The 17,000-nt window shown below is 39.2% G+C and overlaps 1 protein-coding gene across 3 annotated transcripts in view; it reads left to right on the plus strand.

Moving 5' to 3' along the window:
* Nucleotides 1–14,114: 14,114 nt before the first annotated feature.
* RSPO2 (R-spondin 2) overlaps nt 14,115–17,000 on the plus strand; it is a 138,639-nt gene continuing 135,753 nt past the window's right edge. For 2 of the 3 annotated variants that reach the window (XM_069466097.1, XM_069466098.1), the window contains exon 1: nt 14,115–14,208. In XM_069466097.1, coding sequence (XP_069322198.1) covers nt 14,115–14,208 — 94 coding nt within the window. Of the gene's footprint in view, nt 14,230–17,000 lie in introns of all 3 variants that reach the window. The other variant, XM_069466096.1, reaches the window with a different exon arrangement.

The raw sequence follows: 17,000 nt of genomic DNA on the forward strand, positions 1-17,000 counted from the left end.
TGCTCTCAGGAAGTATACACTGACTTATTTAGGAGTAATAGAGCATGTTTAAAATGAATTCATCAATGGTTTGTAAAAAAAATATATGTAGCTGTACAGACAAAGTAAATGATAATGCAAATGAAGTAAAATTTAAATAATTAGTGATACTTAGAAAGACTATTTGGGAGTCTTAAAAACTGCAACAAAATAAAAAGTACTAAAATAAAATAAAAACTTTGTGAAACAAAGATAATGTTTTATTTATTTCCTCTTTAGGTTTTAGATCTTCTCAGTTGGAATGTAAATTCCAGAAGGGCAAAGATCTTGCCTTCCTTTTTTTACTGCTGTATCCTCAGCACCTTGTAACAGTGTCACTATAAAGGACTTTAATAAATATTTGCTGAATGAATAAGGGAAAAACGTATGAAGACAAACAACAATAGAACAGACTTCCATACCTCTAATTTGCTCACTCTTGAAATCCCACTAACTCTTAAGTAAAATAATTTTTTCAAAAAGGGGAGAATCTACAAGGAAAGGAAGAATAAAAGAAAACAACTGTCCACCCCAACCCTCCCTGTTCCTCCAGCATTTACCCTTTTGGCAGAATGTTGGCAAACCTTTCTCTGGGAAATCTGACCAACCCTAGTGAAAATAATTAAATAAATTATATTTTGATTCTGCCAATAAATGTCTCAGTCAGTTTACTTATGGTTCATTTTTACCATATGGAAAAGCTCAAGTTGAAAACCATTGTCCAAGTGCTAAGAGTTTTTAATCAGCTTTTTATCTCTCACTTTTAAATAAGCAAATATTCAAGAATTACCAAATACCAAGAAAATTCTCAAAGATGAAAGATAAAGACCAAAACAAACACAGAGAAAAGCAACTTGGAAGAAACAGAGACTACATAAAGAAAATTTTAAAAAGAGAAAGAGAGCTCTTGGAATTAAAAAGAAGAAATGGAAAACTCATTAGAAGACTTGGAGGATAAAGTTGAGAGAATATTCCAAAACTTAGAGAAAAAAAGACAAAGAGATGAAAAATAGGAGAGAAAATGTAGAAAAATTAGAGGACAACTATATAGTGTCCAATGTTTGAATAACAGGTATTCCAAAAGAAGAGGACAGAAAATGAAGGAAAAAAACTCATTAATAAAACAAGTCAAGAATATTTCCAGAACTGAAGGACATGAATTTGCAAGTTTGAACTGGAGACCATTATCCTAAATAAAGTATCTCAGGAATGGAAAAACAAATACCACATGTTCTCACTTACAAGTGGGAGCTAAATGAGAAATATATATGACTATAAAGTGTTGTAATACTGCGTCCCCAATACCCCCAGTTCACAGACCAGCTCTGGTCTGTGGCCTGTTAGGGACCCAGCTGCAGAGCACTGCTGCACCTCCATGCCCTCCCCCCATTTCCCCCATCCCCCACCAACCCAGTCCCTGGTGCCAAAAGGTTGGGAACCACTGACCACTGGTGTAAGGGACACTGAAAACTAAGAAGGGAGAGGCTGGGAGGGGGATGAGGGATCAAATTCTATCTATTGGGTATAATGTACATTATTCTGGTGATGAGTACACTGAAAGCTCTGACTTCAGCATGATATAATTCATCCATGTAACAAAAAACACTTATACCCCGTAAATTTTTTGAAATTAAAAAAAAAATAAAAGGCCATTAAACTGCCAACAAAATTAATGAAAAAAGATCCGCACCAAAGTACTTTCAGTGAAATTTCAGACCTCTGAGCTTCTGGGAGTGGGCCATAGGCAGGAACATATAAAAGAATAAGTAATTAGGATGGCTTTTATCCTATGAAAACCAGTATTGGAAAGTAAAAGACAATGGAGTAGTGTCTTCAAAATACTAAAGGAAAATGATTTCAATCTAAAATTTTATACCCAGCCAAATAATCAGTTGTGAAGGCAGAAAAGGAACATTTTTATTTTTAATTTTTTTATTTCAGCATGTTTACAGGGGTACAAATGTTTAGTTTACATATATTGCCTTTGCCCCACCCGAGTCAGAGCTTCAAGCGTGTCCATCCCACAGATGGTGCGCACTGCACCCATTAGGTGTGTGTACACCCATCCCCACCTCCCCGCTCCCACCTGCCCAACTCCCGATGAATGTTACTACTATATGTGCACTTAAGTGTTGATCAGTTAATACCAATTTGATGGTGAGTACATGTGGTGCTTGTTTTTCCATTTTTGTGATACTTCACTTAGAAGAATGGGCTCCAGCTCTATCCAGGATAATACAAGAGGTGCTAGATGACCATTTTTGTGTGTTTTTGTGGCTGAGTAGAACTCCATGATATATATATATACCCACATTTTATTAACCCACTCATGTATTGATGGGCACTTGGGTTGTTTCCACATCTTTGCAATTGGGAATTGTGCTGCTATAAACACTCGAGTGCAGATGTCTTTTCTATAGAATGTCTTTTTTTTCAAAAGGAACATTTTTAGACATACAAAGTTTCAAAACATTTATGGGATACAAAATTTTTAGGAAACTCTTGGAGAATGTCCTACAACACAACATGAGATATAGAAAATAGAAAATCCACTGAGGGTGAGAGGGAAAGGGACTCCTCAGGAAGATGGTGAGGGGACATCCCAGAATGACAAATGTGTATCAGACAAAAAGGTTAACTATTCCAGCTGGAGCATGCCAGAGCCTTCAAGAGGGACTTTAAGATGAAATCAATGGCTCACTTGGTATGAACAAACACAATAGGAGGTGATTAAAATGACCAGAAGAGAGTTTGGGTTGAATTTCTGGTAAGTCACAGAGAACTCTGCAAAGAAGAAAACAAGTGGATGATAATTCCGGAGAAAAAAACCAAAATGTTGCACAGGAAAGTAACTGTAGTCATAGTTTACTACATGACTCAGCTCTGAATAACATATTTAGTCATAATAACAGAAGCACTTAATATTGATCTAACCATGTTTGAAAGATGGGAGAATGGTGTGTAGGGAAGAGGCAGGAGGAAAAGGAAATAAGTTTTCATTTTTCATAGTGGAAAATCAATAGATGATACTTGTATCATCCATGGTTCAGTCAGGAACAGAGTCACTGGTTGTTATAGACAAGGGATTTATTATAGGAATTAGATCTTACACAGTTGTGAGAGGAGCTGAGGAAGTGAAGTTCTGAAAAGGAAATGGGAGGACCAGAGGAATCAGTAACATCTCTAAGAAGCAAAACATGCCCAGCCACCATAGTGCCATGGCAACAGGGAAATTTGTCGAGAGGTCTATGGAAAGCCATGGACTCTACAACTAGGCATCCGGTGGTGGGCCTAGGGTCTCTGTGTGTCAGTAGGACCACCGGTCAGGAAGAAGAGCAGGACCCAGTGCAGAGGAGAGTGAATTTAGCTGCTACCTGCTATGGACCTCTGCTGCTGTCCCTCATTGCATCTTACTGTGAAAAGTCTTGATCACTGTTTCATTCCTGCCCACCCCCATCTCAGGCAGATTCCTCCTTTAGCCAGCTCTAACTGAAAATCATTACACAGCAGGAGCTTTGGGAAATACAGTTCCCAACTGAATCCAGATGACACAGTACAAACCACAACAGTCCATCTCTTGACAATCTGGCAGCCAGTACACACCTCTTTTAACCACATTTAATTCCCAAATAAAGAAAAAAGCAAATTTGTTTTTCCACATAACATGGCACACTTATCCACAAAAAAACCATATTGACCTTTTCCCCAGAAGAGGATATACAAAGTCTCACATACTTCCCCGTTAGTCATCCCAGGGTAATATTCATTCTTTTAGCTGAGTCACATTCACTCTTTCATATTCTGTAGTTTATATACTGAGATATACGGTTGACTACAGTTAACACATCTTATTTTAGATAGAGGAATAGGAGATAAAAATATTGATATTTGATATTCATATCAAATCAAGGCAGAAATTACTTGTAACTATTATAGACTGTGTTTTTGCAACTAGTCATATGATTGTAGCTGGTATTTATACTCACTTTTCCCCTAGGATTGAACTAGGTGGGCCTCCTACTAATGTCTTACTTGATTTGTATAACAGAAAAACTTTCAGTCTGGCTTACAGAAGTGTAAATTGAGTCACCACACAATAGAGAGTCATAGCTTTTTAACCAATCCCAGACTTGAGCCAGTTCCTAGCCCCAGAGCTCCTTGAACCAAGAGGAGGTCAAATCTCTGGACCTAGCATTTCACTGTAAATATTTTTTTTTTTGGCCTTCCCCAACAGGACCCAGGGCCATTTACTCAGATTATTGTGTTTCTGGGAAGGGGAAATAACCACACTTTTGGGAACTGCTAGGAATTAGCTCTAAATTGACATTAATTTCTTGAAACCCAAAATGTCATTGCGGTCCACCAGACTAGGGGCTTATGAAAATTAGGTGATAATTGAAATATTGGCTTGGGTTTATAATCTAGTGGCTCTAATTTATCCCCAAACCCAACCCATACTTATTTCTTCAGTTCTGGATTGAATAATTAGAGAAGACATATTCAGCAAGTGGAAGAATCTCCACATTGATTCTCTCTGACTTGTGCATATATTTTTATATCATCTTTAAAAATTTTTCCATACTGTTCCAAGGTTAAAATGGCTTGAAGAGAGGCATATAATACTGCAAAGTAAAATACATTGAAAATAGGTGAAAAAAACATGATAGAGGAAAAATAAGGGTAGAAACATAAAATGGAGCAAGAAATGAAACCAGTACATAAAATGTGTGATGTAAATTCTTTTTTTTTTTTTTTTTAACTTTGGAACTCCTTTTTGTCAACTTTATTGACATTTAATTGACAAATAAAAATTGTATATATTCAAGGTGTACAATGTGATGTTTTGATATACATATACATTGTGAAATGATCACCACGATTAAGCTAATTAACATATCAATTGTCTTACCTAGTCATCTTTTTTTTTTTTTGGTGATAACAACACTTAAGATCTACTCTCTTAGCAAATTTCAAGTGTACAATACATTATTACTCACTATAGTCACCATGCTATGCGTTAAGTCTCCAGAACTTATTCATCTTACAACTGCAAGTTTGTATCCTTTGACCAACATTTCCTCATTTTCCCCACGCGGTGACCCTTGGTAACCACACTTCTACTTTCTGTTTCTATGCATTTGAGTTTTTTTAGATTCCACATATAAGTGAAATCGTGCAGTAATTTTCTTTCTGGGTCTGGCCTGTTTCGTTTAACATAATCGCCTCTAGGTTCATCTGTGTTGTTGTAAATGGCAGGATTTCTTTCTTTTTTCTTGACATGTGAGGTGCTATCTCATTGTGGTTTTGATTTGCATTTCCCTGTTGATTAGTGATGTTGAGCACCTTTTCGTATACCTGTTAGCCATCTATATGTCTTTGGAAAAATATCTATTCAGATTCTTTGTCCATTTTTTAATTGGTTTATTTGTATTTTTTTTGCTATTGAGTTCTGTGAGTTTCTTATATATTTAGAGATTAATCTCTTATCAGATATATGGTTTACAAATATCTTCTCCCGTTCTGTGTACTGCCTTTTCATTTTCTTGACTATTTCCTTTGCTGTGCAGAAACTTTTTAGCTTGATGTACTTTCACTTGTTTATTTTTGCTTTTGTTGCCTGTGCTTTTGGTGTCCGATCCAAAAAGTCATTGCCAAGACCAATGTCATGGAGCTTTTCCCATATGTTTTCTTCTGGGAGTTTTACAGTTTCAGATCTTAGGTTTAAACCTTTAATCTACTTTGAATGGATTTTTATATATGGTGTAAGATAAGGATCCAATGTCATTTTTTTGCATGTGAATATCTAGTTTTCCCAACACCATTTATTGAAGAGGCTCTCCTTTCCCTATTGTGTATTCTTGGCATCTTTGCTGAAGATTAATTGATAAGCTTGGAGCTCTTATACAAATATACTCATTTTACAAATGAGGAGGCTTAAGCTACTCATTAAGGTAATAAATAAAAAGTCAATCCTCAAATTCGTCATCTGTAACCCATACGTACCATATACAGTAAGTCCTGTAGTAACTATTCTATGTTACCTTGGATATCAATGGCAATCTTAAACAGTATACTTAAATTTTAAAGAATGACTTTGCTCAAAAAGAAATCAAATTACATAGAAATAGGTGCTATCCTTATTGTTGTATTTGACTAACCACAATTATACAGCTGGGTAATTTTATTTAAAAAATTGCTAAATGAGTTTTTTAAAAGAAAAAACAAACAGATTTTGAGTTGCTTATAACTGCAATATCTAACCCATCCTGATTGAAACAATAGGATTATCAGCCTTAAATAGTCTGAGAAATACTCTAGGATGAATATTTGTCTCAGCAAATCAATGTTCACTAAACATACATCTGAACCATTCAGTGATCTCTTTAGAGACATGATAATTGTTCAAATGAATGCTATTTGAAAAGTATCTTCTCAATACTCAGATTCTTTTATAATGCATGGTAGGTTTCACAATTACTATTTTAAGTTTTGTTTTTTCATCTAATCCTTATCCTGCCTATGACCATATCACCCTGAATGCACCTGATCCTGTCTACTCTTTATCCACTATGCTATTAAAGATTTCAAAAAAAGGCATGATTTTGTATGCATGCTATATGTGTATGCATGCTGTACACATGTAGTTACAGAGACATATTCAGGCAAAGAGTATCTCATTTAGCTATTTGGCAATCCCACCTGTCTACGTCTAGAAAAGAGGAATAAGTATGAAATGCCTCTAAATAGTTGAAATAGATGCTGCAAGGTCTTTGTAATGAAAACCAAGTGAACTTTTTAGAGGTGGGATTCCCAGGTCTTACTCAGGGCATCAATTCTTATTTTAATTATAATTCTAACAATTGTAGTTTTTATAAACAAGTTACTGATAATCCTGTAGCTGATGTAAATTCTTGTAGACTTACTGAGGATAAGCCACAAATTTACTCTTGAGCAGTAACATAATTCATTATAACCATAAGTTGAAGACTAACCAAATGTTTAGGAGAGATGTATCTATTTTGGATACTAGTACTGAAAAAACTTCATGGAAGGATATTTCTTGATCTTAGGGATTACCTGTTCTATTGTTCATTCCAATGAGCATAGTTAATTGTCCACAAACACAGTGAAAACAGACATCCTATATATATTAATGAAAACTGAGCCTAATTCTTAAGATAGGTGAGAATCTTTGTGTATCTTTTGTTAACCAGGTATAGTAACACTTCCTTCCAGCAATCACATTCACACAAAAAAGAATGAAAATGACGCATATTACTTTAGGTCAGAAGAGTTCAGGACACACAAATTAAATAAAGGAAATAATTTTAAAACTTCTGGTCAAATCTTGAGTTTTCTCTTTTGAGCTGGTCTGAGTTGGATTTCCTTTGAAGTCAACAAAACTGCCTCCTGGATTTCTTCCATAGGGGTGGAGAGTAAAATGACAAATAGGCCTTATCACATCAGTGTACAGAAGAGTTCTCAAGTGGCAGAACACAGTTTTTAACATTTGGAGGAGTCAAATATTTACACATTTTTCAAATGTTAAATAAGTGATTATGATGTGGCTTTTTAAAAACAAAAAAATTGGCCTGGATAAGTACTGGTCAGTGACCTTGTTGAAGATCTTTCATATTAATTTAATTACTTCATACAAAATATAATACATGAATATAGGCTATCACATGCAGCTAGCAAAATAGACATCCTGATTATATCTAACAGGAAAAAATATATTATCAATATTGACACAATGGCAAAAATGCCATTATTTGTTCCCAAGCAATTAAAAAATAAATTCTAGATTGGAAGCATGCATTAACATGGAAGCATTAACATATATCCACAATGAATAAAAAGGTGTGGGAAACTTTATTTGTTAAAATTTTTTTTCTTTATTTTAGCTGATAACTTTGTCATTATGATAAGTGAGAAGCTTTAAATCTGAGAATTTGAATATCAGATAGCATAAAAGATAACAGAACTCTAAATCAATTAGCTAATGAAAACAAGAATCAGTGCCAAAGTCAACCAAATCAAATTTATGTGAACATAAATACTTAAAGATTCAGAAAAATTTAAATCTATTCTACCATAGCTCCCATTGTAAAGTCATAACATGGTTGTTAACATTGAAAAAAAATGTATTAGAAAACTCCCAAATGAAAATTTAAAAAGAATGCATGGGGAAAAGGTTTTTCAAGTATAACACTGGGAAGCTATAGTGGATAAAGTTGGCAAATTGCACTACAGAAAAATATTTAAATATTTTTGTTATATTAATATATATCAAAAATGTTAAAAGACAAGTGGGAAACTTAGAAAAACATTTGCAACTCAAATCACAAAAGATAATATATAGATACATGCATAGTCTACAAAATAAAAATAAATGACCAAGAACACAATAGAAAAAGAGGCAAACTATATTTTCAGAGAGTTTATGGAAAAGGAAATACAAATGGTTTGAGCATACTAAAGACACACATAATTTCATTTAAAAGAAAAGAAATACAAATTAAACTGAGAAATATTTTACTGAGAAATACAAATTAAAACTTTACCTATGAGTATCAAAAAATCAAAAAGTCTTGGCTAGTATATATGGAGATAGGCATTTTCATACATTATAATATGATAAAACCTCTGTGGAAGAACACACACACACACACACACATCCAACTGTTTGATCCAACTTTTCCACTTTTAAGAATTTATAATTCAAAGGTAAAATGACTCATGAAGAAGTTAATTGAAGAATTGTTTATAATAGAAAAAGAATGAAAACCATCTAAACATCTATCACTAGGGGGCTGGCCAAATATAACCATACAATGAAATGAAATGTGATTATATAAAAAGAACAGGAAAGTTCTTCAGAAACTGATGCTGAATGAACTCTAAGATGCATCAAACAAAATCAAGGTACAGACTAGTAAATACTGTATTCTACTAGTTGCATAAAAAAGAGAAGGTAGAATATATTACATATACACATGTACATATATAGTCATTAAATATGAAATGTCTGATTTCAAATCAAAAGTTACTTTATTATATGTCAAACAAGAAGCAGTGCAATTAATCAAAGTATGTGCCTAAATTATTGACACAGTTTTGCCATCTTAAGGGTAGCTTGTTTATGCCAGCAGCAAAGAAGCCTGGAGATCAAATGTTGATGAAATCCCAAAAGGTGTTTTCCACAGCTTGTTGAGAATTGAATATTTTTCCTTGCAAGAAGTGGTCCAAAGCCTGGAAGAAGTGGTAGTCAGTTGGTGCGAGGTCTGGTGAATATGGTGGATGACAGAGAGTTTCCAAGTCCAGCTGCTGTAGTTTGAGCAGCATTGTTTGTGCGACATGTGGTCAAGTGTTATCTTGCAAGAGGATTGGACTCTTTCTATTGACAAATCTAGACTGCTTAATTGCAAACATCCTCATCATTTCATCCAACTGGTTGCAGCAAACATCCTCTGTAATCGATTGACCAGTTTTCATTAAGCTGTTGTGGATAATACCAACGCTGGACCACCAAACAGACCCTATAATTTTTTTTTTTTAATAAATATTCAGTTTTGGACTGTGTTTTGGTACTTCATCTTTATCCAGCCATTGTGCCAAATGCTTGTGATTGTCAAAAAGAATCCATTGTTCATCACATATAACAATACGATGTAGAAATGGTTCGCCTTTATGTCATGACAGCAAAGAAAGGCAAGCTTTGAGATGATATCTCTTCTGACACTCATTTAATTCATGTGGTACCCATCTATCCAGCTTCTTTACCTTGCCTATTTGTTGCAAATGGTGCAATATTGTTGGAATAGTAAATCAAAACTTGCTGCTAATTCATGCGTAGGTTGAGATGGATTCCCTTCCACTATAGCTTTCAGCTTATCATTATCCACCTTGGTCTCAGGTTGCCCACATGGCTCATTTTCAAGATTAAAATCACCAGAACATACTGTGTGTTCATTAGCCACATCCTTCCCAAACACTTCATTGATATTTTGAGCTGTCTGTGCTGCATTGGTTCCATGACGGAACTCATATTCAAAAATAACACGAATTTTTGACCTATCCAGGGTTTCACACAAATTGCTCTTAAAAAAAGGTGAAAGATAATCACAAGCCAAAATGTGCATTTGAAAGACTGAGGATGTACCTTCACAGTAAAAATAAAACAAGTGTCAAAGTGAAATGTCATAGATATCAACTGCCAAACCTAGTACTTAAGAAAATAAGACATTTTATACTTAATAACCTAATATATTCTTCCCTCTCCCTTTGCTTGATAAGCAAAAAGCTGATCCAGTTACTTTCTTTATAAGCATAAAATATCTTAGAAGTATACTCAAGACCTGGAAAGTTATACAAGAATAACTGATTATCTCTAAGTAGGGGAACTGGCTGCCTAGGGGAGAGCCTTTTCCCTGTATGCCCTTTTGCAAGGATTGAATTTAGAGCTAAATGAATGAACTGAAAGTTAAAAAAAGGAAACTAAAAATGTTGCCTCCCAGCTACATAACATCACCTGCCCAGACCTTCCCCATCACCAATGAGTGGTATGGGGTCAATTTCCTCAGTATGCTCCTCTATAAACAGACATCAAGCACAAGTCTATTTACAAAGCCAGTTTAATGAAACTACTATATAAACTCAGTTTGCAGAAATAGTCCATTGAGTCTCCAAGATGGAGAAACTGTAAGCTGTGAGCCTCCACAACACATTCAGAGTTTAGAAATGAAAGGAAGCAGAGATACGGGATTAAAGTTAATGATAGTTTAGGATCCGCTAGCGTTGTGTTTTTTAGTAGCAAGAACATTCCTGGGACCTTGAAATCAGGAGAAATATTCAGTGAATGTAAAAGAAAAGTCTGCATTATCAACAAATTATCCCCAAAGCAAATAAGCATGAGAACTAAGTGTGACAGAGTTTTGAGGTTCAGTGGTGTCCTCTAAAAGGCAGAGACAGACAGGAGGGAACACAGGAAGAAGGAATTAGGAATCTCCTTTTCTCCTTGAGCCTATTTTTGTCTTACTAAACTCATTAACCAATTTTCCACAGAAGTGGTGCTTTTAAAATTCTTTTTCATGGACTGAATCTAGGGGTTCACTAAACTGGAAAGTATGTCTGGTTAAAAAAATGTCAAGTGTGCAACCCAAAGGAGTAAAATTCTGGAAAGCTATCGTTGAAGGGATAAGGTTGAAAACGGTCTGTAAATTTAACTAAGGATGATAGTGGCTAACTATTCTCTCTGCATGGAAAACCCATTACTGATGAGTTTGTCCTCACACTGGTTACATTCTATAACAAACTTCTCAATAAAATAGAAAATTGATTGTAAACCAGAACAGGATAGAGGTGAAAGAGACCTTGGTCTAATTTCCAGAACATACAGCCAAATAAACTGAGATCCAGAAAATTGCTCAAAGTGACCCAGGTGATTAATGGTAAAGCTAGATCTGCTTGGTCTTGTGTTTATTTTTGCCTTTAAATATTTTAAAGGACACTGATAACCATTGATCTTGAATGGATCTCAAAGCTATACAGGAAGGCAGGGTGCTTATCTAGAGGAGTCTTTTTTTTCTCCCATGGATTTAACTCCAGCATAAGTGCAATATATTTGTTGTGTGCATATGTGCCTATATTTGAGAGGAATTAGTATTTATGATGCTGGAGAGATGTTTGGCATCATATCAAGATGATCAAGGAACATCAAGTTATTATGCCAAATACTGGGCCACTCCCTAAGCTGAAATGTTTCCAATTGCTTCCAAATTCTGTGATAAAAATCAAGGACTCAGAAAGCTGAGAAACAGATCCACTGTTTCTGCAATGCAGTTTGTCACCTCTGTTTGAATTTTCTTATCTATGAAATGGGGACAGCGACCTCAACTCAGATTTATTTGAGTGTTCTGAGGCATGCATAAAAGGAATAACACTGAAATTATTGGCACATAAGTATTGCTATGTAATAGTGATGTCTGTAAAATAATTATGGATTGGCAATATAGAATGGTTAATAAACATGGTTATGTTAATATTCTTATTGTTTCTGAATGATTGTCTTAAGTTGCCAAATTTCTGAACATTTTTCTGAAACTGAAGAAATAGAAAAGGGAATTTCAATACTAGGACATGCTATCATAATAACATGGTACCTGTGAGCATATGTATAGTCATCCAAACTGCCATGGTTAGCAGTATAAGTTCTTATCTTTTGCCTAAGAGTAAATACATTCTTTCCCACAGTTCTGAATGCAGGACAGAAGATTGCACCAGAATGAAGTCGGGTAGCACCATGTGTATTCAATGTAACACTTGTTAAAAGGAGTACTTTCCCAAACCCAAAGCACCTAAAACTTTAACTCAGAAGATTTTGTAACTGGGAAAAGGAGGGAGGAGTTACTTTAGTGAGAAGTAAATTTTTCTTTAAATAATCACGCTCCCAACTTCTTGAGTACAGCAAGCAAGGGATCGCACAGGTTTTTTGCAAGTTTTCCTGGAGGAGAAACAAAGTCAAGCAATAACAGTTCAGAGGGAGGATAAGCAAAAGCCGTTGGAAATATCCATCTCCTCAAACTGATGATACGTTTTAATTTCAGCCGCAATAACGTCTCTTCCTGTAAAACAAAGCCAAGATGTAAACTAAAAAGTGGCAGAGGTGTGGCATATTGCTCAAGTTTAAACTCTGCTTGTCAGAAACAGCAGTTTCAGCTGGGAAGGAAGATTTAGGAAAAGGCATCAGTCCTTCAGTCAGATCCCCCTGCAGGAAGGTTGGCGTCAAGGTTGGAACAGACTCCTGAGCGCCAGAGAGGATGCCTTCGGGGTGAACAGCGGGGTTCCGGGGGCCCAGTAAGGTCAGGGGGCGCCCCTGATCCCAGCTACTCTTCAGTTTAGCCACCCTCTCTTGGAAAGCCCGGAGGGGATTTGTCTGGAGTTAGGCTGTCAACGTTCTTTAGGACCTCAGGGAAACCCAGGCGTTTCTGGCTTTAGGACCCAGGAACTCCCAGGCAGCCTAGACTTAGAAGCCTTGGACCACAGCACCACCTACTTATAGAAGCATCCCGAGCCTCTGGTGGTCTGCATCTCCATCGGAAAGTGTGCTCGCCACATCCCTTCGGATCACTTTGGCCTCACAGTAGGGTTCCGTCTCCTACAGTTTGGAAAGGGGAGAAACCTTAGCTGCGAAGGGAACGTGTAGAAAGCCCAAGAAGCGGCACAATTGCACAGGGCGCAGAGTGAGAGCGGGCGCACCCCTCGCCCGGGATCGCACTCGCTGGCGGGGACAGAGCATCCCAGTGGCTGCAGGCGCGCTAGTTCCTCCGCGCTCCTGCCTGGCGCTGCCTGGCGCCGCCAGCCCGAAGGACCCTCAGCGCACGCCGACTCCGCGGCGGCCACTGGAATCCCAGAGCTGCCAGGAGCGCCCGGCGGGTCTCCGCAAACTTTTCCCCAGCCCACGTGCTAACGAAGCGGCTCGCTTCCCGAGCCCGGGATGGAGAGCCGCGCCTAGGCACGCCGCGCCGCCCGAGACCTACGTGCGCACGGTAGGCGACCCACACCGCGACAGCCGCGGCGCTTGGGCACCCCATCGTGGGGACCCAAGGGCCAAGAGCGCTCTTTTAACCCCGCGCTCTCAGTGCCTTTGGAGCTCTTTCCTTTCCCCGAGCGCCCACACAACGTCCTTCCCCCCGGGTGGGAGCCCATAGCTCGGCAGCGGTGGCTAATTCACTGATTGTAATCACCTTCCTCTCCAAGTCGTCTGCAGCTGCGCGCTCTGGATTAAGCTGTTCCGCGGCTCGTGCCAGGCGGTAGGCTCGCTCCCCCCTTCCCTCCCCTCTTTAAATTGGGACGCGCGAAGGAGCAGCTGCCTCTTCGGGCTCTCTCCATTCTCCACCCACCCTGTTTCTCGCTCCTCATCTCTCAGGTTCGCGGCGGAGAGATGCTGATCGTGCTGAACTGACCGGTGCGGCCCGGGGCTAGTGGCGACTCTCCCTCCGGAGTCCTCCCCAGCAGCGCGGCCGGCGCCGGCTCCTTGGATGAGCCCTCCAGTTCCCCGACTTTGAGAGGCGTCTCTCTCCCGCCCGACCGTCCAGATGCAGTTTCGCCTTTTCTCCTTTGCCCTCATCATTCTGAACTGTATGGATTACAGCCACTGCCAAGGCAACCGATGGCGACGCAGTAAGCGAGGTGGGTCACCCTCTGCCGAAGGTGCGTGGGGTCCGGGAGTGGGTGGGCTGTCGCGGCGCTCACTCGCGCCCTGGCTCTGGGTGCTCAGGTGGGCAGGACATGCTCTCTACCCCAGTTTTTGCGGGCCACCAGTCCTTACTTTTAGGGCCCGGAGCTATGCACAATGCTCAGTCGTTAGTAGGCGCGGGACGCGGGAGCGAGACGCGCTGGGAGCCCAGTGAGTCGGGCGTGTAGCTGGCACTCCTGGCTAAGTCGTGCGGTCGCCACCCGCGTTCGCCTCCCGGCTGCTCCTCCTCAACTCTTCTCTTTCGGCCGCATTTCTTATCTGGCATTCATTTTTCTTATTCTCTCCTTGTGTCCTCTTGACCATCTTCCCTATGGGTGTCTGTCTTTACCTTCCCCACCCACGTGCGCCCCAAATCCAGGCCTAGTATCGTGTGTGTGTGTCTGTGTGTGTGTGTGTGAGCTGCGAAGGTGTATTAAGTTGAGGGGGAGGACCTACCCTTCTAGGAAAGAGAGCAACATTGATCTCTTTTTCTGGAACCTGAGAGGAGACGGGAACTTTCTGAATTGAGCGGCAACTCATGCGCAGATTTTCTGGGGCACGCTCGCCTGCCGAGTGATGTTTTTAAAACAGGCCCCACTTTGCTTCCTCCATTTGCTTCCCTCAAAAGCAGCTATTTTGGAGAAAGATTTCTGTTCTCAATGAAATGCACTTGCGGCTTTTTGACCGCTCCCTCCCTCTCCATCACTTTGTGCGCAGCAGGGAAGGCGAGTGGAAGCCTCTAGAAAGGTTGCAGAGAACTGGTTTCCCACAGATTTAGTGTGTGCGCATTTCTGCCTCCGAGTCCTGCTGAGGCTGCAGCTAATCCAACTGCATTTTAGGGGAAGGGCTGCTGGGCACAGTTACGTATTCTGGGGGATTTAAACATAAACCACGCGCACATTGAATTACCTGCGCAGGGAAGGTGCGCAGCAGCCCCTTGCAGGTACCTGGCGAGAGCTGTCTTCGTCCAGCAGTTAGAACTTTTGCGCAGTTAGAATTTGTTGCAAGGTTCATACATCTTGATTTCCGTCCCTACCCCCAATAAACGTCTCACTCGACCTGTGATGTGATTTGTTTAGAGTTCATTTTATGTAATCTCCGGTCGGTCCTGCATCCAGATTTTGAAGAGGGCTTTTCCAGTCTTTTTTTTTTTTTTTTTTTTTTTTTGGCTTTTTAGGACGTCCTTATGCTGTGCTTGCCTACAGGTAGAGTCAGAGGTTGGCCCACCCGAGGGCAGAGCTCCAGATAACTGATGGTGTGCGACTTCCGTATTCTCTGCTCTCCAGCTGTAGCTGTGTGTGCGCGAGTGCGGTTTGTAAGAAGGATCCCCCCACCTCTCTCTGCCTCTCTCATTTTTGACATTTGGAAAATGCTGCTTATTTTCAGAAATTATTCCACACACACACAAAACCATTAGGGAGAAATTTCTTCCCAGAGAACTTGATATTGATACTTGTCTTGAAAAAGTCTCTTTTCTCCGTCCCCCAGTTCCCCCGGGCTCCTTTTCCCACCCCATTATTTTCTTTCGAGGTATTATTCGGGAGAGCCGGCAATTTTTGATTACACTGTGGTCAGAAGTGTGTGGAGAGGCTTTTCCTTTTATAAAGCAGAACTGCTCTCTGTTCAGTTGAAACAACTAAAGTGCTCAAAGTTTGCAAAATACAGAAATATCTAAAACCCTCTGCTAAATTCTTGTTTGTTGGATGACTTACTAATTCAGTGATCGCTTTCTGATCCACACTGCCTGTTCCACTGTGGTTGAGTGGAGAAGAATCAAGCGTATTGTTTTAGTGGAACTTAATGCGGAGATGCCGTTTGGAGAATGACATTACAGCGCTCCTGCGGCCAGAAGGGATACTGCACGCGTTTCTCCGCAGTGCCATCCCGTAAGGGTCTGCCTGTGCCTTCTTAGGTATCTGAGGCAGAACCTATTTATTTCAAAGCTTGCTTTTAGCAAAATCTCTTGTAAATAATTACCATCCACATCCACAAGCGGTGAAATTTAGAAACTCAACTCTAAACTCTAGAAACTTTTGCCAAACCAACCTTTCGATTTAATAAAATTCAAATGCTTTCAAGTACATGTAAATTGGTAAGAGCATAAAAAAAAAAAAAATCTAAGTATTTTTTTTCTTCTTCTTCTTTCTCAACAGATGTCCCTTCCCAAATCCCAAGTTTCTGGCTAAAATAACTGTGGTCCTTAAAAGTGACCACACTATCTGTGCTAACAATGGGTGCACTGTGTTTTTAATTAAAAGTGGAACTACTTAAAGGCCTGGCTAGACAGTGTAGGGTGATAGTAGCTTTTCTACTTTGCAAGGAAGCTTAAGGATCACATTGTGAGAACACTGAAATGAATAGAGATCTAACTCGAGTTGTGTGAATTGTCCCTCTTCACAAACTTAAGCTGGTTTTAATTGATCTCATGTTCACTGATTGATCCTGCACCAATTGTTGTGCATACCAAACAATTGGCTTTCCCCAAAAAGATTGATTTAAATTAGTTCCTTGGTGAATGCTTGACTACTAGCCAAATCATGTCAGCAGTGACAGTTGACATGCTGGAGCCTATTGTGGTACCAACATTTTTCCCTTTTCCCCTTTGTTTTGGATAGTGGCAGTTAAATATTTTCTAGGAAGAAAAGTGATTAGTACTTTAAAAAAAGGTGTTGTAGCTTAAAAGATTAGTTATTTTCTTGGCTTTGTGCTACGATGTAGGCAGCAGTGGTACCAGGACTGGTTAGGC

This window comes from Eulemur rufifrons, chromosome 3, assembly GCF_041146395.1.
Source record: "Eulemur rufifrons isolate Redbay chromosome 3, OSU_ERuf_1, whole genome shotgun sequence".
Lineage (NCBI taxonomy): Eukaryota > Metazoa > Chordata > Mammalia > Primates > Lemuridae > Eulemur > Eulemur rufifrons.